This window comes from Clytia hemisphaerica, unplaced genomic scaffold (genome assembly GCF_902728285.1).
Source record: "Clytia hemisphaerica strain Z4C2 unplaced genomic scaffold, Clytia hemisphaerica genome assembly, whole genome shotgun sequence".
NCBI classification, from domain to species: Eukaryota; Metazoa; Cnidaria; class Hydrozoa; order Leptothecata; family Clytiidae; genus Clytia; species Clytia hemisphaerica.
Window position 1 is genome coordinate 81,397 of NW_027103606.1, and position 23,163 is coordinate 104,559.

Below are 23,163 nucleotides of genomic sequence, written 5' to 3' on the forward strand. Positions count from 1 at the left end.
CCACTTATAACTCAATGGAACACTAATGGTAGCACTATGCTATCCTATGGAATTTAAGGTTTCAACCTGTTCTTGTTTTTTATGATCACTGGAAGCTTTGAACATTGCGCAATCGATATCGGGAAAGTTGTTTTGCGCATGTTTTTTTGTCGAAAAACGGCTTTGATGGGTCAAAACTTTTATCACTTCATTTTTGATGTATGGTACTAATGTTTTTCTAAATTTCCATCAAATGTGTTAAATTTTGGTATGCGCTTTGAGAAAGTCGATTTTCAGATTTTATTAGCCACTACCATAAAAGAGCTTTAAAATAGAACATTGACGGCTATACGATTTCTTTGGGGTCTAGCCATTAAGAAGAAAATTTTTTTCATAGTTACCATAAGTATAGGTACCTAAAAAGTTCAGGTTTTATGACCTCAAATTCAATTGTGTAATCTTTAGGTCCGAAAAAAACTTGATTCTTTGAAGGGGTTTTTGATATTATTTTCAATAACTTCAAATTTTACGACACTTTGCGATAATTGAAATTCTAGAAATTTGGTATTTTATGAAAGTACATTCATAAGAGGTTGTGAAAAAGTGAATTATACCTTTGGTGATTCGCGAAATTTCTTCGAGGAAACATGTTTCGCGTGTATTAGATTTCGCGATTCACTAAATTGGGCAGTTTCAAAAAGTGCGAATAAAGAAGGAAAATGACTGATTTCGCTTGAAACACAACGTATTGGGTATAAACATACCAAAAATAGTATACTAAGTATAAGAAATAATTATTAAAAAGGTTTTGCGATTTATCTATTTTTTTAATTTAAACGGTATTAAACTTCGCGAAATTTGACCTAAATAATTGCGAAATTAAGTACCCGCGAAATTTTGTAACACGCGAAATTTAATACCATTAAGGTACAATATTAAATTTAAAGTTTGGTGGTTAAGAGAGCCCAAAATTTTTTGTAGGTTTTAAGGGGTATGTGGTTTTAAGGGGTATCCACTTGTGATGATAGTTGAAGAAATAAAAATAATTTTTCAATACTGACACTTTCATATCTTATTAAAGGGACATTAAAGTAGTAAAATGTAAACATTGCGCAAACCACGTGTCATTAAAAAGAACAATTAAAATCACGTGTCCAAAACAAACTTGTAAAACAATTGAACAATCACAATTAGCCATATTTGGTTTGATTTTTTATTTTTACATGTGACATTTGTTTTGATTTTGTATCTGCTGCATACAGTATGTTTACAAATTTCGCAAGTACTGTTATGTCCCTTTAACAGTCCTCAATTGAATATAAAATTTCTAAAAACTAGATTATCTACTACAAAATTTGAGTAAAATCTGACCATCAGTTATGCTGAATGTGAGCATTTTCGGTAAAAAACGAACTTGTCTGTAAAATACAAACCACGAAAAAAAAAACACCTACATGGTGAATACGAGGATAATAGTAGTGGTAATAGTAGTAGTGATAGTAATGATAGTTATGTTGAAGTCGAACGAGCCAATCGTTAGTACTAGCAGTGGGCTTTATTGACTTTTTTTCAAAATTAAGTTTGCATAATTCTTTTTGGTGGATTGGGACCCAAATAACATAAATCTAAGATATTTTTTGATTTTTTCAATTTTTGACGGTTCTCTGGCCTTTAATTTCGGACATTTTTGCCTGGATGAAAAAGCTAGAACCTGTTTTGTTGGTGCTACCACCCTCAAATTGGGCTTAAAATATTCCTTGGAAAAAAGTAAATGGAATACGATCGCGAAATACAATAGTCTCAAAAAGTCAGACTCGAAAAATTAATAGGCTTGTGTACTTTTTAAAGCTATCTTTCAATTAGACTAAGAAGAACCTGTGACTAGCAATTTTTGCCCAATGATACAAATTCCCCTTTTTCACACTTTTTATCCTAGGTGATCAAGTGATATAATTGTAACTTTCCAATCCTACTTTCTTCCAAAGAACATTTTAAGCCTAATTTGAGGTTTGTAGCACCAACAGAACAGATTTTAGGTTTTATTTCCAGGCAAGTAACCCCGTTTTTCCCCGATTTCGGTCAATTTTGGCCTAAATACCTAATTCTTTGAATTTTATATATATGGTAGAGGTATATAATTTTTACATTCTCATCCTACTTTTTTCCAAAGAACATTTTAAGCCTAAGTTGAGGTTTATAGCATCATCAGAACAGATTTTAGGTTTTATTCCCAGGCAAAACCCCGTTTTTCCCTGTTTTCGGTCAATTTCGGCCTAAATACCTAAATTTTGAATTTTATATTTATGGTAAAGTATATAATTATTACATTCCAATCCTACTTTTTCCCAGGAATATTTTAAGCCTAATTTGAGGCTTGTAGCAGCAACAGAACAGATTTTTGATTTTTTCCCTGGCAAAACCCCGTTTTTTCGTGGTTTCGGTCAATTTTGGCCTAAATACCTAATTATTTGAAGTCTATGTTTATGGTAGAGGTATATAATTGTTACATTCTAATCCTACTTTTTTCCAAGGAATATTTTAAGCCCGATTTGAGGGTGGTAGCACCAACAGAACAGGTTCTAGGTTTTTTATCCAGGCAAAAATGCCCGAAATTGGCCCATTTCGGGCATAAAAAAGGCCGGAGAACCGTCAAAAATTGAAAAAATCAAAAAATATCTTAGATTATGTTATTTGGGTCCCAACCCACCAAAAAGAATTATGCAAACTTAATTTTGAAAAAAAAAGTCTCTATAGCCCACTGCTATTAGTACGTGATCTTAGTCAAACTCACGTAACGACCTTTAAAATTCCAAGCTGAACCAAAATTTTGCAAAGCATGTCCAATTACCTATATGTACATTGGGTGCAAGGTCATACTACCTTTTAGTCTGTAGACTTTAAAACCTCCCTCAAAGATACTTCCACTTCTAAAAAATAGGTTCGAAGAGTTAAGCGGTATTTGCTAGTCTACTTAACTGTTACTCATTAGAACGCGGAAATAATGAAGCATCGAAGACGACACTATCTGCTCAGTACACAAGTTTGTCCAGGGGTTTATAACTCGTTCAACAAATCAAACATTGGAATAGAAGATGTCATTAAAAGTCTTCCTCCTTTAAGCCGAAAGGAGAGACAAAATATTCAAAAAGAGAAACGATTGAAGTTTTTGAAAACTGCTAATGGAATTCCAACAAGTTTAGATTCAAATGATACAAACGGCCAACAAGCGTCCTGTGATCATCCAACGCTCCCACCTCTTAAATCAAAGCCGCAGGTAAAAGTTCATTTTTTAGTGACTGTTGGAGCCTTAGGATCTTTTTCAAAAAGACGTATTATCTTTGTCTTGCAATGTCCAACAATGTCCTCTTAAATCAAAGCCGCAGGTAAAAGTTCATTTTTTAGTGACTTTTGGAGCCTTAGGATCTTTTTCAAAAAGACGGATTATCTTTGTCTTGCAATGTCCAAAGAGTGTGCCTCTAGTATGTTTTTAAGATTTTTACTTAATTTACAACCTTTAAGATATCTTACTTGCTTTTCATTCTGCTGATTCTGCATAGGGGCCATTTCGTTGTACAGAAGAAGTTTTAAAACAAAGATATAAAGAATTAAAACCGACCCTTCGTGTTGCAACAGACTACGAATCCGTAAACAAAGCAAGGTTTGAAAATACTACTTTCTTAATTATCTTATTTTACATCATTTTAAAGAGGAAATTGACATTTTTTCATATTTTTAAAAAATGCCTAAATTACATCATATACTAACAAGGAATGACCTCTGAACAAACAAAAACTTCTCTCGCAAAAGATATAGCTCTTTTATGTTTACAGAAATCTAATCCTTTTAACCCTATTCATACTAGGCTTGGGGTGGTTCAAAAAAAAATGGGGGGGGGGGGCTTTTCCTGTACCACCCCTTAACTTTTGATCTAGTTGGTCTTTTTGAATGAAATTTTGCACACATGATTCCTTGTCATATAAGATAACTTTTGACAAAATTTTTTTTTGATGACGTCATTCATCATTCTCAAAGGGGTTGGTCCAAAAAGCAGGGTAGCCAATTGGGGTAGCCAATTGGGCTAGGTTGTGGGGTACCTAAATATTTTACAGACCAGAATAGAAATACCAAAAATGAATGCATAGAACCACATTTTACTGACCAGGGAGCACGAATCTGATTGATACTTAGATTGATCATGTATGATTACAAAGATAAACAAAGATATAAACAAGAAGCCCAAGGGCATGAAGGCCCAGCATTAAAAGTTTTGTTTCTAAATAAGAGTGATAAAGTTTGCTTAAAATCATCAATTTTAATTTACAAGCTTTTTTATATTGAATTGGCACGAATGTGGAGCAAGATTGGTCAAAAAGAGGAAGAGAAAAACATATTTTTGCTTATATTAGCACAATATAACAAACTGATATGAAACATGTGTCTAACATGAAACGGGAACACTTACACGCTTTTTTTTTATAAGAATAGTGTACTTTGGTTGAGGGTGAGCATTATTCTTATTTTTCTATTGTTCTAAACAATAGGCCTATTGTTTTAAACCCGAAATCTCACCCTGATATTCTTATAGAAGTTATTCTTATAAAAAAAAAGCGTGTATTTATGTAAAAATAAGACTTTTGAAAAATCTTTAACAAACATGATTGTGTTAAAGCTCTAACTAAAGGGAGCAAAAACAAATGATAAAAAGTAAAATTAAAAAGAAACTAGCCTCGAAAAAAAATTCCTGCAACCACCGGCAACCACAGCGGCTGCAACCTCAACAGCAGCACTCAAAAAGTGCAAAATTTGTATATAAAAATGTCCATAAAAACTGAACAATTTGGAGTTATTGGCTGAAATTTTGTACAGTGACTCACTTTCAGATGCAGATCATAATTCAGAAATTGTTTTTCCCAAAATGAGGCTATTTCAAGATGGTGTCTGACAGGGTGGCGCCGATAAGCCCTTTTGACCGTTTTGGACTGAAATGGCTTAAATTTCTTAGATAAATGTACCCTATCTAAAATGTCCTTATTGTTTATTTTTTTAATCATTATGATATGCTGGATATGCTGAAATTGTGTACAAAATTTGAGCTTTTTAGTTCAATTTTACCAGGAGAAACTTGCAAAATCAGACAAAACCGCAATACAAGCTGCAACATGGAGAATGCTCAAAATGCCTTGCGACAACTTTTTCAAAACAGTAGATTTTAGCCCTCGAACCACCAAAGTTATTTGTCAGTGATTCTGAGCCCGGCATGTGCTACCAAGCCGTTGCAAAAATTTTGAAATTATGAACTCCTACCGTGAGATCGGGTAACTTGCATCAGTGAGGCTAACATGCATAGCCCTCAAATGACTGACCAATCAAAGCAGCAAAATTTCCAAACAAATGAACTACGCAGCTTCACTCGCAGCTCTACTCTACCATTTTTGTTTATGATTTCACTTTGTATTTTAAGGACCAGACAGGTCATTCATTTGAGGGCTATGCATGTTAACCTCCACTGATGCAAGTTACCCGACTTCACACGGTATATTGTATATATATACAAAAAATTTACAGTGGGAACATTTGAATTTATCGCTGTCCTCACTTAACTTACTAAAATAAAAACCATATTTCTGAACTTGCGTTTTCTCTTAAAGAGTGTGACCGTTGAAAGAATTTGTTTGGTTTTCAACTTTGTTGAATGGAATTTTTGTCGAATTTGTCAAACATTTCTTGTTGTCAAACTTTGTTGAACAGAGTTTTGGTCGAATTTGTCGAACATTTCCTGTTTTCAAACTTTAAGTGGAACTTAATCGAATACTCACAATTTTAGTGCAGCAACCTTTGAAAATTTTGATTAATTATGTCGTCTGATTGTATGTACTGATGTAAACTAAAAAAACTGAGCATGATCGAGACTCCTTTAAAAAAGCTCAACAAATATAAAATTTCACTATAATTTTATGCAGAAAAAGTATCAAAATATCCAACAATACAAATAGAGGCTATTCTAGTCAACCTCTTGCTGTTTGAATAAATTTTTTTGTTGAATATAAAAGCCTGAACACACGAAATTATTCTGATAAAATGCCTGATTCCTTATAATCATCAAGGAGATAGCAAGAGAGTAGTAAACATTACATAAGAGAACATACCTGTAATAATCTGGTTGGTGTTTGAACCTTCATTTTGAACAATAATGAGAAAACATCGATGAAAACCCTCAAGCAAAATCAGTGTAAAAAATGCAACCTTCAAAATAGTCTTTAAAAGCTTTTAGGTCAATAACTATGAGCATCCACTTCTGTGGGTGCAAGTCAGAGCTACACTTAACTAATTGAAAAACATTAGAAACAGTAAACTTTCCTTTATAAGTCTCAAGGTCCATAAAGAAATCAAAACATTGACCGAAAACCAAAATGTGATTCTCAGGCGCCATCTTGGATTCCGTTCGGAGCAAATACACGGCCGCAGTAGAATCGATATTCTTTACAGCACGCAGGCTAAGACGACCCGAGCAAATCGATTAAATTTTATGCGAATGCCCCCGATTGAATCGCACCAAAAGAGCAACAATGGCACGGACAGGAGTGAGAGAGGACAGAAAAACAGAACACGGCACGGACTGCGGACAGACAGGACAGGACAGACACACGGAAAGTTCCTCTTGAAAGGCCCCTTCGCTAGCGCTGGGCCAATTACCACGTGTTAATGCACGAGGAGTAAGAAATAGAGCTTCATTATAATAGAGCTATTTCAAAAGACTTTTTGTACCTATTATAAGCTGCCATATTAAAAAATTTTGAAAGGAATTAATTGTTTGAAACATCTAAACATGATATAAATTAAACAATAGATTCAATAACAAAGGATTGTTCAGATATGACAAGATTAGAGATCATATGGCCCAAAGGCAATTCCAAAGCTATTATCATCGAATTACAGCTTCACGGAAATAACAATAAAAAACATAAATTCTAAATCTAAAATAACAAAAACTGATTTGTATATATTTTTGATTCGGGTCTGTAAATTTTCAAACGAAGCCAAGAAGGAAGACAAAATGGCGCCAGGTCTCTTGAGAAGTAACAAAGTTCAGTACCTTTGGAAAAAGGCTATTGTGGCTGAAGTTCGAAAGGAATCTTAAATTTTATTACATGAAATCATTAACAAGATGTTGTATAGTTATTTCCACATGAAAACAGGTTTCAGATTTCAAAAGTTTAGGCAAAAAGAGGTACCCCATAACCTAGCCCAATTGGCTACCCCACGTGCCTTGACGTGCTCGCGTGCTTACGTGCCTACGTGCCTTCCGAAATTTTACGTGCCCGGTGTGCCTACGTGCTTACGTGCTTGCGTGCCCAAAGTTTTGACGCGCCCTCAAGTTCTGTCGTGCCCTCAAATTTTGACGTGCCCTCGAATTTCGACGTGCCCTCAAATTTTGACGTGCCCTCAAATTTTGACGTGCCCACGAATTTTGACGTGCCCACGAATTTCGACGTGCCCTAAAATTTCGGCGTGCCCTCAAATTTCATGTGCCCTCAAAAAAATGAGGGCACGTGGGCACGTAGGGCACGTCATTTAGCAGACTCCGGTTTAAACGATATACACTTTTTTTTTATAAGAACAATGAGGCTCAAAATCGCCAAAAAATAAGAACAATTTAAGAACAACCCTGAGCCTGGAATTGCTGAGTTATAAGTAAAATAAGGGCCAAATTAATGAAATTAGGGTACGAACCCAAAAATACCCCATAATGCCCCAAATTTGCCTTAGAAATAAGAACAGGATAAGAACAATTTGAGGCTCAAAGTGCCAAAATAATAAGAACAGCCGAGCCTCAACAAAAATTTACTGGTTCTTATAAAAAACAAGAGCCGCAAAGATGCGGATAAATATTTCCTCCGCAAAAGCCTCAAATAGCGAGAATGCCTTAAAAAAAAGCTTTAAAAAATTCCAAAAATTCAAAATTTCCCCAAAAATTAACTCAATTTGCTATACCAGTGTCCTTGATCAATTCAATAGCTATCACAAAGGAAGCAAATATAATCTAAATGTATTTCAATGGTATTTTTTGTTTATTTCTTAGTTCAAGCATTTTTTGAACAGCTATTATAATAAATATATAATATTTTCACAAGTCAAGTTCTAACAAAAATGTAACCATTCGTAAAAATAAGTAATGAAGGTTTCTAACAACTTTCATTTATTCCCATAAAAACAAAAAATATGCATCACTTCTATTTTTCCGAAATAAAACTTTACACAATCATATCATTTTGTGAAAATTTATGTCCATTGTTCTCCATGCAAAATAGTGTCTAATAACAAACATTGAATCATCCACAGAACATACAATTCTGTTAATCCAAAAGTACAATCAAATTCAAAGGTACAATCATGAGAACATTCACCAGTGATACTAAAACCAGATACGTAACATGATACATTGCAAACAGGATAGAACGTAAACATGATAAAACGTAAATATCATACAACGTTAGCGGGATATAGTGTAAACAGGGCAAAGCATAAATAGGATACATCATAATCAGGATACAGGATATATCGTTAACAGGATACAGGATACATCGTTATCGGGAGAAAGGTAAACCAGTATGACAAGCATTTTTCCCAACATTTTGATCAAGATCCGACATTTATTTTGATATTTGTTTTTAACTTTATGCAGCATGTTTATCATGAAGAATGAATAACGATTCGTGAAGATTTAATAAACGTGTAATATGTATTCGACTTTGCTGAGTTTTCGTGACAAATGAATGTGCATCCAAGTGTAAAGCTTAAAATGAAAAAAAAAAAACAATGACATTAGAGGATTTTTGATAAAAGAAAATAAACGTTTATAAGAGTCGATAGATTCCGCACTAATGTACTTCCCAATTCTCTCAAAGGTAACGAATCGAGTGGGGATTGAATCTACGACTTCTCGCTTGGCGGGCGATTACTCTCCCAACTAAGCTAAGATTTAATTTGTATAATTTATCAAAAGTGGCAGACAGAAATTTCAAGATGTATGTTCGGAACAATAAGGAAGCTTATACCCTTATGAAATTTTCAAAACCATTTTTCCAATTTCTTCATAGTGAAAAAAGATGACTAGAAATTGAATAGTTAAATTGTGTTATACTCACGATTATAATGCAATTCAATATCCAAAATATGATTTATAATTGACAAGGTATTATTCATACGTTTCTGTCGAGGGTGACATCATACCGAATGACGACTTTGAATTAAATTTGATCCAAATTCACCATGACAAACACCAAGACCAACAATAATATCACTTTTGTCCATATTTATTTGTTGTTCTATTACAGTTAAATATCATTTTTAATCATTGTTCATTATCATTCTGTGGTGCATGAGAAGTATCAATTCATTTATATTTTTACAGTAGGTTTCAGAATATAAGTTTTGACTAAAATAAGACATTCTAAATGAAATAAACCAGCTGCGCTGGAAGCTCCGGCTTAAGAGATTCAAAGATGTGAAAGATGAGCTTGTTGAGTTAGTTTTGTTAGAATGTTGCCCACAAACTACTAATCAGAACAGATCAGAAAGCAAAGTAATAATTCTATTGCAGAGCGAGTATGAGAAATAATCTTAACAAATAAATAAACCAGCTGGAAGTTTAGCTCTTCTAAGTGATTACACATGCACTTTCTTGCCTAAAGAACCAATCCCACCCCACTCATCCTCGACTAAAAAGTTCCAAATTGGAGCTAAAGGAGATAAATATTTAGAAGTGAATATTTGCAAGACCTTATAAATTAATTTTTTTCTAAACTTGCCAATAGCGAAGCCATGATGCGCCGTTGATTTGATTGTCCGGATAAAATTTTGGGGAGAAAAATAGCCTAAATTAGAGGCCACGGCTTTGAGCTAAGCATTATTTTTTCTGTTGGGATAATACTTGGAAAAGAGTAGGATAAACCAAATAAAATGGTATACAATAGTGTGTATGTAATAAATAGTGGCATATTTGGAAAAAACCTGTTTCGGGTTTGAAAAATCTTCAAAAGGAACGGTCGCCCAGCCAATGAAATTACGACAAAGTCCAAAAAATATCATTTTCAGTTATAACACTGTGAAAATTTCTCCGATCTTGTTCAAATTTACACAGGAATTGTGTTTTAGTATACTTTACTGAATTCTTGTAGTGATATGTTTGTAAAAAATCTGTGTCGGGTTTGAAAAATCAAAAGGAACGGTCGCCAGCCGCAATGAAATTACGACAAAGTCCAAAAACGATCATTTTCAGCCATAACACTGTGAAAATTTCTCCAATCTTGTTCAAATTTTCACAGGAATTGTGTTTTAGTATCCTTTACTGAATTCTCATAATGATATGTTTGTAAAAAATCTGTGTCGGGTTTGAAAAATCAAAAAGAACGGTCGCCAGCCGCAATGAAATTACGACAAAGTCCAAAAACGATCATTTTCAGCCATAACACTGTGGAAATTTCTCCAATCTTGTTCAAATTTTCACAGGAATTGTGTTTTATAGTATCCTTTACTGAATTCTCATAGTGATATGTTTGTAAAAAATCTGTGTCGGGTTTGAAAAATCAAAAGGAACGGTCGCAAGCCGCGATGAAATTATACGACAAAGTCCAAAAACGATCATTTTCAGCCATAAAACTGTGAAGATTTCTCCATTCTTCTTCAAATTTACACTGGAATTGTGTTTTAGTATCCTTTATTGAATTCTCATACCTAGTCATGTGTTTGTAAAAGATATGTGTCGGGTTTGAAGAATCAAAAGGAGCGGTCGCCAGAGTAGTCAACAATGATGAATACAAAACAAATAGGATCATTTTCAGCCATAAACATAACACCACAAAAACTACAGAGATCGTTTTCAAATTTTCACTGTAATGTTGTAATTTTAGTATTCTCTTTTAAATTCCAAAGGATGTGTGTTTGAAAGTTTAATTGTCAAGTTACCTACAGAATTTTATGGTTTTGTTAGCCATATGCAAGATTTAAGCACTCGACCAGCTGACGATTCATGGCCAAAATTTCTCCAAAGTCTTTCCACATTGTTTATAGAGAGCCAGTATGCATCAAACTTCTCATAAATCTAGTCCAAAACATCATGAATAATGATGAAAATGATCATGCAAGTATTTGCTACACAGTCAGCCAGTCAGCTAGCCACTTTCGGCAGCCATCTTTTTCTTAAAAATACTTTCGGCCGGAATTCCCTTTCGGCCAATCAAATCACAGTATTATTGGAATCAGATAATCCGTTTTTATTAATTCGGAATAGATCATCGGATTAAATAAACAAACAAAAAATGTCTTGACCGTCGTCGTCTTCGGACGAGAGAGAATTTAAGGCTCCTAGGCCGGAGCAAAAATCAAATCAGTAAACAAAGAAATAATACAAAACTAGAATAATAAAATAACACAAGTTTATTTCAATAATTTAAAAATTATAAAAAAAAAATTCTTGAAAAATCTTATCAACTGTAATAAAATGTTTCATTAATAAAGGAAAGAAGCACATAATCAAGAAATGCTTTTATTAGCATCAAAAGAAAATTTAATGTTAACAAAATTTCAAAAGAGTGAAGTCTCAGGCCTTTCTTCTCATAAGTGATTTCTATTCCTATTAAAATTCAGTATAACAAAAGACAAACTCTACAAAAATATTAACTAAGTACTAATTTTAGCATCTTATAAATTCATTCAAATAAAACATATCTTTTTAATTCATGTATGACCTATCTCAAAGCCCCTTATATTTTTGGAAAATATCTCAAAATTTAAGCAGCTAAATAAGACAAGCGACAAGATTTTAGTTGAGAATATTTAAACATAGATTTCACTGTATGGTAATAAAAAAACTCTTAATTTTTATATGAATGATCAAAATGACCATTACATGTCACTTTCATTCATTATACAAAAATAAACTGCCTTAATCTTTGAGGTTTGTGCCTAACGATGAAGTTTAGATAGGATTCTATATGGCATAAGTTTGCAGCTACTGAAATATCTAAGTTGTTAGTGACTGTATTTTTAAGTCCTAGCTTGAAACTCTTGAAGATCCCCAAACTTGTGCCATTTAAAAGCCTACTGCGCTAAAAGGAGTCCCTTGACTCCCATCCCCCACCCATCCCTATTGTATCATAAATTGGAAATCTGAATCCCTGTTTTCTATTAATAAAACATAAAACTATCAAAAAATTTCAATTTTTAAAACATCGTGATCTGAAAGGCATGTGCAAAATTTAAGACCATCCACCAAGGCATCATCAAGGGAGCTATTGAGGAAAATATGATCAATGGCACCTCCATCTACATGTGTTGGAAAATCTACGAGTGGATTGAAATCTTGAAGGCAGTATAAGAGATTTCGTTTTTCTTCACTTTCTTTCAGCAGGTCAATATTAAAATCGCCAAAAATAATATCAATATCTGGTAACTCAGATAACACTGTGTGTAGACTAGAAAAAAAAGAGGTCAGTGTTTCTTGATGACTGCGGTAGAGTAAAAGAATGTTGAAAGTCCTGTCACAGTATGAATTTTTCTTAAGTTTTAAATGAGAAAACCCAGATACATGCTCGTGTTCCAGAATAGAGATAGATTCTTTGTATCCAATCGCCAAGCTTTTAAATTTGTCTGTATCATTGTTAAAGATCATTGTAAAAGGTTTCATGTTGTATTCCACTTCTTCAATATTTGAATCACAATTGATTTGAGTCTCTGCAAAGAAAACAACGTCAGAATCATAAACTTCTTTATGGTGCTTTAGTGAAGCAGATTTTCCTCTGAGCGATCTGATATTTAGAAAAGTCAAAACCAGATTCTCTTCTGAGGGGTGGAATGAATTGAGTGGTTCCAAAATATTTTCTTCACACCGAAGTCTTTCATACTCTTCATCAGCAAGTTTACTAGATTTGATAGCCGAAGATGAATAATCACCAATAAGAAATAAGCCGTTGAGGGAAGTAACACGACTCAATGCAACATACATTTGACCTGGTTTAAATTGGTTTTGCCTATGCAGCTGAAAACTAACAACAATCTTTTGAAGTGTCAACCCTTGCACTTTATGCACAGTACAAGCATATGCTAGAATAAGAGGAAATTGTGTCCAGATTACTGTTACCATTTCTTTTCTTTTGGAGGTACCAAATTTAGCTTCAGTTCTTTCAATTGGAACATAACCATTGCGGCGTGCAAAGTCATCACTTTTCATTTTTTCATTTCCAGCTTTAACATCATCAAAAAGGACATATATTTTTTCACATTTACCATTCAAAACTTTAATGTGCTTAACTGTGCCAAGTTGCCCATTTACAAGTCTATCGCTTATGTCCAGATTTGTAGTCAACAAAACTCGAGCACCGACTCTTAGAGTAAGTTGATAAGTTATACCTCCAGTATCTGTGTATTTTTTGTTTCTAATTTCCTGAATTTTACTTTCTGTGAGTCCACGAGGGTATTGTTCAATGGCAAAAATATTGATAATAGGTGTTGACAATGTTTCAATCATTTTGTCATTGTGAGCTTTCACCATGCTGTTTTCTGCAAATAAATGCAAAGCATCCCATGGGTAATTTGGATCATCTTGTGAAATAAATTTGGATCTCAAGATTCTTTCATCTTCTTCTGTTATGATTCCTATTCTAATGTTGTTCAGCAAATTTACAAATGTATTGTCACCCTGTTGGCGCATAACCTCATTAAGCTCAGCAAATTTAAATTGACGCCAAAGTTTTAATAAATTTATCACAAATCCGTTCAACGTAAACACTGGGCCGCCAAAAACAGGAGGTAACTGATATAGATCACCACTAACAATAACTGTCTTATTGGCAAACGGTATACGGTCAGATGTCCCAAATATTTCACAAAGGCGTTGGTGAATTTGCAGTAAAGTCTGTGGACTCACCATGGATACTTCGTCAATGAAAATCACGCTAATGTCTTGAAGTTTGAGACGAAAATTAGTTCTTTGTTTATCACTTAGTGGTGGAAAACCGTGACGGGATAGACCCAGACCAGTATGTATTGTTGTACCATCAATATTGATTGCAGCAACACCGGTTGGTGCCAATCGCAAGATTTTGGCTTTAGAAGTGTCACCTTTACGACAAAGAAGCTTGTTTAAAACATCATACAGACATTTGAGAAGATAACTTTTTCCACATCCACCAGCTGCAGTTAAAAAGATACGAAGTGGTTCAATTTCTTCCGGAGATTCTAAATACACGGGTTTCGAATTAAATTTTTGCTTAGCTTTAGCTTTGATCCCATGTAAATTTGCACGAAAAATATCAAGTAAACAGAACGAAAATTGGCCGTGTATCAAGCAATTTTAGCTCATTTTTCCATTTTGACAGACTTTATGGGTCATTATGAAAACAAAAAACATTAAAATAAAAAGTCAATCGTTTAATCATATTTCTTTTATTGAATTTAAAATAGAAAAACATCTTTTGAATGAACACCTGGCTTTCAAAAGAGAAGAAAGGAAATCTATCAACCTTTTATAAGGCATTTCCCCTTATCGCTCCTTTTATTTACTTGATTTTTTCTCTCGCGCCAGATTTAATTCGAAACCCGTGTATTCTTGTTCTGTACATATCGTTTAATTGACATATAGACAACATCAAAAATTTCTCGTTGCTTTTCGTTCAAAGACTCAATGTTCAACCTCAATTCTTCCTCTGAAAAAGTTGTACTATGAACAGCAGCTGGAGCTAAATTGGCTAAAGCTTCATCATCAATATGCAGTTCCTGGTCAATATCTGCATTGTTATCTAATTCCTCATTTAGCAGATTAAATACTTCGTCATTCTCTTGTTGGGCGAAAGCGTTCTGATTTGTTAATAAATCACTCCGATAGTTTTGTAAGGCACTTTCAACCAACTCGGAGTTTGGCTCAAAAATTTCTCTGTTTCTATTGACTTTTTCTAAAACATCAGGACTGGACAATTTCAGCATATATGAGCCGTCTAATTTGAGATCTTCTTCTTTGCGAAAGGGATAAAATAACATCAAAAGGTGATGAGCATACTTCTCTGGGTATAAATGACGATTTGGTGTGTATGTTCGGAGAACTTTTCTCACTTTACGACATCTCATACATTCTTTAGAATTCATTAGGGGAATTTTCTTAGGAAGCGGGTTTTCAACATGGTTTTCTTCAACAACAGTGTCATCAAGCACATTAGGCTGACTGTCATTTATAAGTTCTGCATAATCAATTTTTTTATCAAGTTCAAAGTTGCTGCAAAATTGTGCATAACATAAACTATCAATTTCTCTGTATTTTCCGTTTGAAAAAGTTCTATTGGGTCGATCAATATATCTATCCAGTATGTTTTTCTTGAAAACATCTTCACTATCCTCAGGAAGCTCAGCCAATTCCTCCTCAGACTTGAACATATGAAAACGCTCCTCTGGTAAATTAGTATTTACAAACATGACCTGAGGGTATCCTTTGCGCAACCAAAGTTCAGGCATCAACTGATAGACAGCTTCTTGAACAGAACATTCTCTGTTGTCACTGTATGCTTGAGCTAACTTTTGCATTGTTTCAAACTTATCTTTTTCAAGTTCTTTACACTCTGCTAAAGCCTCCTTCATTGCATTTGAGCTGGAAGTTTCATTTTTTGAAAAGTATGCACACATATATTGCACTGCTTTGTAATGATTAAAGACTGGCTGGAGATCGATATTGGCTTGCCATGCCAAGAGTCCCTCTTCAAAATAGTTATTTACAAAACAAGAATTTGTATTTCTTTTAAGGTGAACCTGAAAGTCATTTTCATCTGTGGATATTGATAACGCAACTTCATAATCAGTAAGCGAAATATCTAGAGACTCAAGAACTTCGTCAATATTTGGAATATTTTCATAGTTTGGTCTTTCAGGGTACAAAAAGTTTCTTTTTTGAGGATTTAAAAAATCATTAATATAATTTTTAACTTTTGAAAATATTTCTTTTTGCTTCATTTGAATTTGATCCTTATCAGGTGTATCTGGAGGTAATGGTTTTGCAATTATTGTTCTGTGGGTGAAAAATTTACCGAATCCAAAACGACATTCTTTATTTCCATACTTTTGACATGTTTTCGAATGGCGGTGAACCTGATACTGCTCAACAAGTTCTTTCAACCTAGATGGTTCAGTGGGTATATTGGCAGAGATAGCAGAATCCAAAAATTGTGTATATTCTTCAATACTCTCTAGTGTTAAGACTGGCATATTTTCAACCCATAAGAGACAATGTGCATGGGGAGAACCTCTGAACTGGAATTCTATTCTAATTACATGGAATTTCACTTTTCCTAATGGCCCTTTAATAACAATCTCTTTATAGAAAACTTCAACGCGATATTGAAAGTGCCTTACTAAAAGAACTGGATTACTATTCAGAAGCTCACATCTTTCAAAATATGGCAATGCGATTATCTCCTCGTCAGATAGCTCTTGACCGTTTAGCCTAGAAATTATGTAGGGCAATTCGTTCCACCTCAAGTCAGCACAGGACAGTGTCATGAAAAATGAAGGAATCCCAAGTTGTTTGACCATAGCTAACACATCAGATAACATATTTTTCCAATAAGCAGCAGAACCTTTGACACTATTCATAAAAGTGTAAGCTTCCTCATTAACTACAAAGTTTTTCACATTTTCTTTGAAATTGCTACTTAGCATACCTGCCCTGATGTTTCTCCCTGAAACTTTACGCATTGCCACATTCATTTGATTACGCAAATTAGTTTGTTGTGAAACAAAGTTAGCAAAAAAGAGGTAATCAGAATCAGATGCAAATCGCTGTGTGTAATTTAAGAGACGTTGATTGAAATATTTTGTATGAGTGAGTTTAACATCTCTGTATTCTGATAAGCCAAATTTTCCAGTTGGGAATAAATCAGGAAAGGCCAATACTTCCACTTTTTCATCTTTCAAAACATTCAAAGGAGCTTTTCCTTCACCTGGAGCTACAACAATATTTTCGTCATCAACAATTGCATGAGGGCATTTCGAAATCAAAGTTGTTTCAACACAAGTCAACCGATGCTGATCCATTGGATCCTCATTTTCAAACTCATCTTTTTCCTCAAAGTTATGAATTTGCTTGACATCTCTATCATCAATAAATCTTAAAATAACTTCTGTAGATGTTTGGGATTGTTCACAACCAATAGTGGAAAAATCAATATCTTTGTCATCCACAAATCTTATGTTGAAAGCATTCTCTGTTAAAATATCTTGCACATTAACATGTTCATATAATGGGTTGACACTTTTTAGGTGATTCAAAATAGCAAAAACAATGTCAGGTCTGACAGCCTCAGATAATACATGACCATTGTAACACAATTTGCGTTTCAACTTCATGAAAATAACATTGCTCTCATCAAGTGTTCTTGGTAACACATTACAGACCTCTTCAGTTTCGATTGGAATATTGCACACAATACCCTTGATTTTAGGAAATTGTCCTTTTGGCATGATCTTGATTTTTGCAAACAAAATACGTTGTGATATAACCGCACGTTCCATCTTGTTAATGTTTTGTAAATGATCTGGCATATCATACAACTCAAGTTTGTTACTTACACTACACTCTGACACGGAATTTCCTGTTTCAAAAGCTTTTTATCACAAGTTTTACAAATATATAATTGATTATCAGAAAAACTAGGAATAGGACTACACTTTGGATCAAATCCACTTTTATTGTACTTTTCTTCTTTAAATGGCATGACCGCTCTTCTGTAACGGCAACGGTGACAAGAAACACAGATGTAGAGAGGACCTTCTTTAATTTGTTCTTTAAATTTTGATATTCTTTTATCCCTATCAGAATCTTTTTTGTCACTATCTTTTTTGTCTTTTTGATACTTTCTGTTTTTTTCTTTAATAGTTTCTGAATTTTTTTGATAATGTTCTTTTTTGTTTTCTTTGATGTTTTCTGAATTATTTTGATAATGCTTTTTTCTATTTTCTTTGATGTTTTCAGAGTTTTTTTCATAATGTTCTTTTCTGTTTTCTTTGATGTTTTCAAAGTTTTTTTCATAATGTTCTTTTTTGTTTTCTTTGATGTTTTCAAAGTTTTTTTGATAATGTTCTTTTCTGTTTTCTTTGATGTTTTCTGAATTTTTTTGATAATGTTCTTTTCTGTTTTCTTTGATGTTTTCTGAATTTTTTTCATAATGTTCTTTTCTGTTTTCTTTGATGTTTTCAAAGTTTTTTTCATAATGTTCTTTTTTGTTTTCTTTGATGTTTTCAAAGTTTTTTTGATAATGTTCTTTTCTGTTTTCTTTGATGTTTTCAGAGTTTTTTTCATAGTATTTATAATTGTATTCAGTTATACTAGAAAGATTTTCTGTCTTACGTCTCTTTTGCTTGATTTCCTCTGAATGATTTTCATAATGTCGCTTTTGCCTTGTTTTATTTTGATGTTGACGTCCATGTTTTTCTGCACTGTTTTGAAGATAATCATTATATAACACTGTTCTTTTAAACTTATTCAATTTTTTTACTAAGTTGCTTTGATTCTCAGAAAAATTTACTTCTATATAAGCTTTTTTAATGTGGTGCAATCCATCATGGATGGAACAAACATACTTGGTTACATCATCCAAAGCTGAAAATTCCAGCAAAATTGACCTGCCATTGTCTTTTTCAACAATTTTGCCTTCACCGTCACAACTTAGACAATTAAACATGTAAATTTTATATTTTTCTTTTTTCAATTTTACTTTCAATATTGCAACGCAATGGTCATTAATAAAAATAATTGCTCCAGTAACGTGTTCACTAAAAAATAGACCAAAAATATTTGTGTCAACTGCACTCTCATCTTGGAGTGTATCAATGCATATATATCATCTTGGCGTACAACTGTTATTTCAAACTGGTTATTTTCTATTACAACACGTTGAGGTATTTCATCAATAGTTAACGACCTATTTAAAGAAGTATCCTCGAAGATCTCGTCACCAGAATGCAAAATAAAATCCAAATCGTAATCTTTCCAAATGTTAATATTTCTAACCTTTGTCCAACATATCGAAAAAAGTGAATTTGTAGCAGATTGTTTATCAGCACTTACCCCAAACATTTCATGAGCTTGGTTAAAGTTTCCTTGCACAATTTTACTCTTGTCAGTTCTTGGACCTGGGTTGAGTTCTATATCCCCTGATAATAGGAGTGTGTAATTTAACTTTCATAAATATAAGGTTTGAATCTATAAGTCCATAAGTAACGTTCGGATATGGAACAAACATACCATTTCTGGAAAGGTGTAAAAAAACCAGTGGTGTTTCGAAAAATGTTATCTCGTACGATTTGGGAATTGCAACGAAAAGGAAGAATAAAAGGGCTACAAATCGCATTGGTCTAAAAATTTGAAAAATAGCATTATTGCAAAGGAAAGAACCAATAACAATAGACTTACAAACACCTTTTACATTTCGCTGAGCTGTAAAAGCAAAACTTCCTATACATGCGCGATAGGCTTCGATGGATATCATATTGCAGAATATGTATAATTTACTATTTAAGACCAGCTAGAGGTGAGTAGAATAGTATGTACTGGCGGCAAGATATAGAATACAGATTATGTGAAGGTTTGTACAAGGTTTATTATAGCGTGCGGATTATCCTTCGCACAAGGTTTTTAGCGTGCGGATTACCCTTCGCACAAGGTTTTATAGCGTGCGGATTACCCTTCGCACAAGATTTGTTTGTAATCAATGTATTATTTGTTTGTTCAATAGTGTATAATTTGTTTCAATAGCTTTGCTTTGGTGCAGATATTAGCACTAAGTTGCGGATATTTAATCCGCAGTTCCTGCTTTGACACAGGGAAGACCTTCACTATAGAAAATAGCTAAGAATCTTTGAATGACTGCTTGTTCTAAAAAGAACACAGCAAATCAAAGTATGTTATATATGATATGTAAAGTTTTTTTGCTTTACACGAAAATGTTGAAAAACACTGTCTCAATGTGAAACTTGCTGCTAGCCTTCTACTGTAAAGAGAAAAGAGTGAGCTCAAAGAGGATTAGGAAATTACCTATAATGCAACAGCTTACTATCTTGATAGCCCAGATAATTCCATTCCCCAAACATCCAGCCAGTTTCTCATCTACTGAATACCAAGCCAACAAACAACAAACCAGTTTCTAGTGGCACTGCGAGCGCATTTAATTAAAGTGCCAGCCAGGCTGGCCGAAAAACGGTAATTTTCAAGCAGTTATTAATTCAAGTCGATTTCTATTTTAATATGATTTGCCAGCTTGGTATCTCATCGACGAAAAATTCACAACTTTGACGTAATCGAGTCAAAACACAACGACCGCCGGCTCTGAAAAAGGAAAAGGGCCGGGAAGCTTTTCGCTGTCTCTGGACACGCTTCGTGTTAAAAACTCACGAAATTGACCAAAACCGGCGTTAGACTTGAAGAAGAAGGAGAAGAAGGAGAAAAATTACCGTTTTAACAAATATTTCCTATATAGATAGGAAATATTTAAAAAAGTGTATTTGACATCAAAAATAAGTTTGTGTTGGAAACGTATCAATTTTTGCAACAAATGTCATCATGCTCAAGGTGTGAAAATTTTTAGGTGTCCAATTCTTTTTTATTTTGAAGCTAAATAAAAGTTTAGAATTTACAGAAAATTTTATGCAAAAGGCTCTATTATTTCAGGAGCTATTAACATTAGTTTGACCTCCGCACAGAAACAGCCCATTCCCCTTATGACGAATAGGGCTAAAGCAACGCCTATTTGTTAGGGGAATAGGTCGAGCCATCTGTTTGGCATAAAAGTGTTCAGAAAGTAATTGGAAAGGCTGTTGCTTTTAGTTGATAGAATTAAACTGAAACTTCAACTTTTTTAGTCCAGCCAAAACTTATTATCCACAAATGGGTTAGCCAAGAGTAAGATATTACAGTCAGAAAGTAATTTTTGAGCGGAGTAAAACTATGTTTGAGCCTTCGAAAACAAGCGAGTGAAAATGATTTTCGTTTACTACCTACTCCGTTTGAATACTTTACAGACCAGAACTCTCCTTGCCTGTTCGAAATCTCCATTCTAAAAAAAATGGTTTTATAATATCCGAATGCTAACAAGTCTTTGCTTTATAATATTTACTTGAAAAAAGTGCTATCTAAGATTGCCCATTAGAGCCAACCCGTTTCTTGGACCTACCTACTGTAAAATCTAGCTTGAAAACTCACTTCGAATCGTCAAAAACACACAGATAATATCCCAGAAATTGCAAGATGCGCGAAAATAAAAGGCGCGCGAAAATTAGTATAATAAAAATTTTAAAAATGAAAGAAAGTATTTTATTAATTTCGCCTTAGCGAAAGTATTGTAATCGGCATTCTGCGGCGGCGGTGGTGATGCCAAAAATTTAGAAAACGAAAGTATAACCACGGACGATTTTCGCAGGTTATCTTTGTGTTTTTAGCTCGACACAGTTGATTTTTTCTTTAAGTAAACAAGGGTTTCCGCACAATATGAGCATAATTATTTTTTTATTTAAGCATATACTTTATAAGAGTTCTTAAAAGTTAAACAACAATTGTTTTTTAATTGGTCTATTTTTTAGCGATTTTAAACCACGTTGTTCTTTTAAAATTGTTTAATCAAGGCTCGATGCGTAAAGTAGATTTCAGATTAGCTTCAATTTCTATTTCTTGTTTTTCCCATACACTTCTAATTCTAGGCTAAATTTTCGACTTCAAGTCGTCTTGTTTTCTCTTTTCGTTTTCATCCTTCATGGTCCATTGCGTGATCCATTGAAGACACTGAAAAAGTTTTTTTTTCTAATTTAATTTTAAAGATTATATCTTTCAGTTCTCCTATGCCCTCTAATGGCACGACACATTTATTTACACACACGTTTTTTTATAAGAACAAACCATATAAGAACATAAGGTATCGATGGCCAAAATGTTAAGAACAAGTTAAGAACATTTTAAGGCTTTGGGGACTCTAAAACACCCGATTCTTTAGGAAAATTGAAAAAACAAGAACGTGTTAAAAACATTACCTGCCGTACCCGTTGCGTCGTGCCTGTTTTAGCCAACTAAATGCATTAGACTGGCAGAAGTATAAGGCGTGATACAAACTGAGTTTCTTGGTTTTTGAATCAAATACTGGTTCCTCTGTAACCAAGGAACTGTCATAAATTGTCGTTATATCTGTAGCCAGACAATTAGCAATACACCAATACATATCGTTCATTTCAACACATCTCAGCTCAGTTTTTTTCCAAAGGACTCTTTATTTTTTCGTCCTCCATATTTGAGTTTCGTAAGTCCGTTTGTTTTTATTTCGAAAGTCCAAACCGTTTCCAGGTCAGCAGTGATCGTAAGATTGCTCAAAATGTTTTGTTGTTGCAAAAGACCATAAAACCATAAACATGAGTAGGTACTCAGTTCCGGCGTCACCAAGTAAAGAAAGCTGCACCTGGTGCATTGAACCACATTAAAATCCTCTCCGTGTTGTTCTCAGTGTAAGAATTTATAAAAAAACATCTCTGGAAACTACTGCGAAAACTTCTCGTCTTGTTTTGATGAGAGTTGTTTATTTGTTCGAAAAGTTCATTTAAATGTTCAGCATTCGAAAAAACAAAAGAATGCGCAACAAAATGATGGACAGGGTCAAAACAAACAAAAAATGGATAGAAAAGATTTTTTGGGTCGACAATAAATTAGTTATCACAAAACTTCTTGTGCAATACCCAGTATTTTACTCGTTCAGAGATTTTACCGATCTTTTTCCTTGCCTAAAGGCTCGGAAAAATACTACGGAAAAATATCGGAACTCGTAAAATATTTATCGTATTATACTCGGAAGGCATGCGATAACTAGTACGTATGATTAAAATTAAGATTGCATAAACATTATATCACCTGAAAAAGCACGGGAAAAATTTATAAACAGAATAAAAGAGAGAAAATATTTGAAAGTCTTCAAAGTACGATAGAAGAAAAAGTTTTAATTTTTCTACCATCAAAGCTTCTGATTTTGCTAATTTTAACATGCTGAATATTTTAAAGGTAATTTCGAGCCGTTTTAAGCTATTTTACAGTAGGTAATAAGTAGTAGGTACAGTAGTAAGTATTAAGTATTAGGTAGTAGGCGTTTTGTACTTGCCGTACACGCTGTTTTTATA

At 33.7% G+C, this 23,163-nt stretch overlaps 1 protein-coding gene and 1 long non-coding RNA gene across 3 annotated transcripts in view; one reads left to right on the forward strand and one right to left on the reverse strand.

Moving 5' to 3' along the window:
* Window positions 1-2,968: 2,968 nt before the first annotated feature.
* LOC136802135 (spermatogenesis-associated protein 17-like) overlaps window positions 2,969-23,163 on the forward strand; it is a gene marked incomplete at its 5' end in the record, with an annotated part of 33,290 nt that continues 13,095 nt past the window's right edge. For both annotated transcript variants that reach the window (XM_067058851.1, XM_067058850.1), the window contains 2 exon segments: window positions 2,969-3,253; window positions 3,537-3,637. In XM_067058851.1, the coding sequence (XP_066914952.1) occupies window positions 2,969-3,253; window positions 3,537-3,637 (386 nt within the window).
* On the reverse strand, window positions 8,723-9,437 carry LOC136802134 (uncharacterized). Its single transcript, XR_010845967.1, has 2 exons — window positions 9,126-9,437; window positions 8,723-8,773 (listed from the first exon to the last, which is right to left on the reverse strand). It is a non-coding gene; the product is annotated as an uncharacterized lncRNA (long non-coding RNA).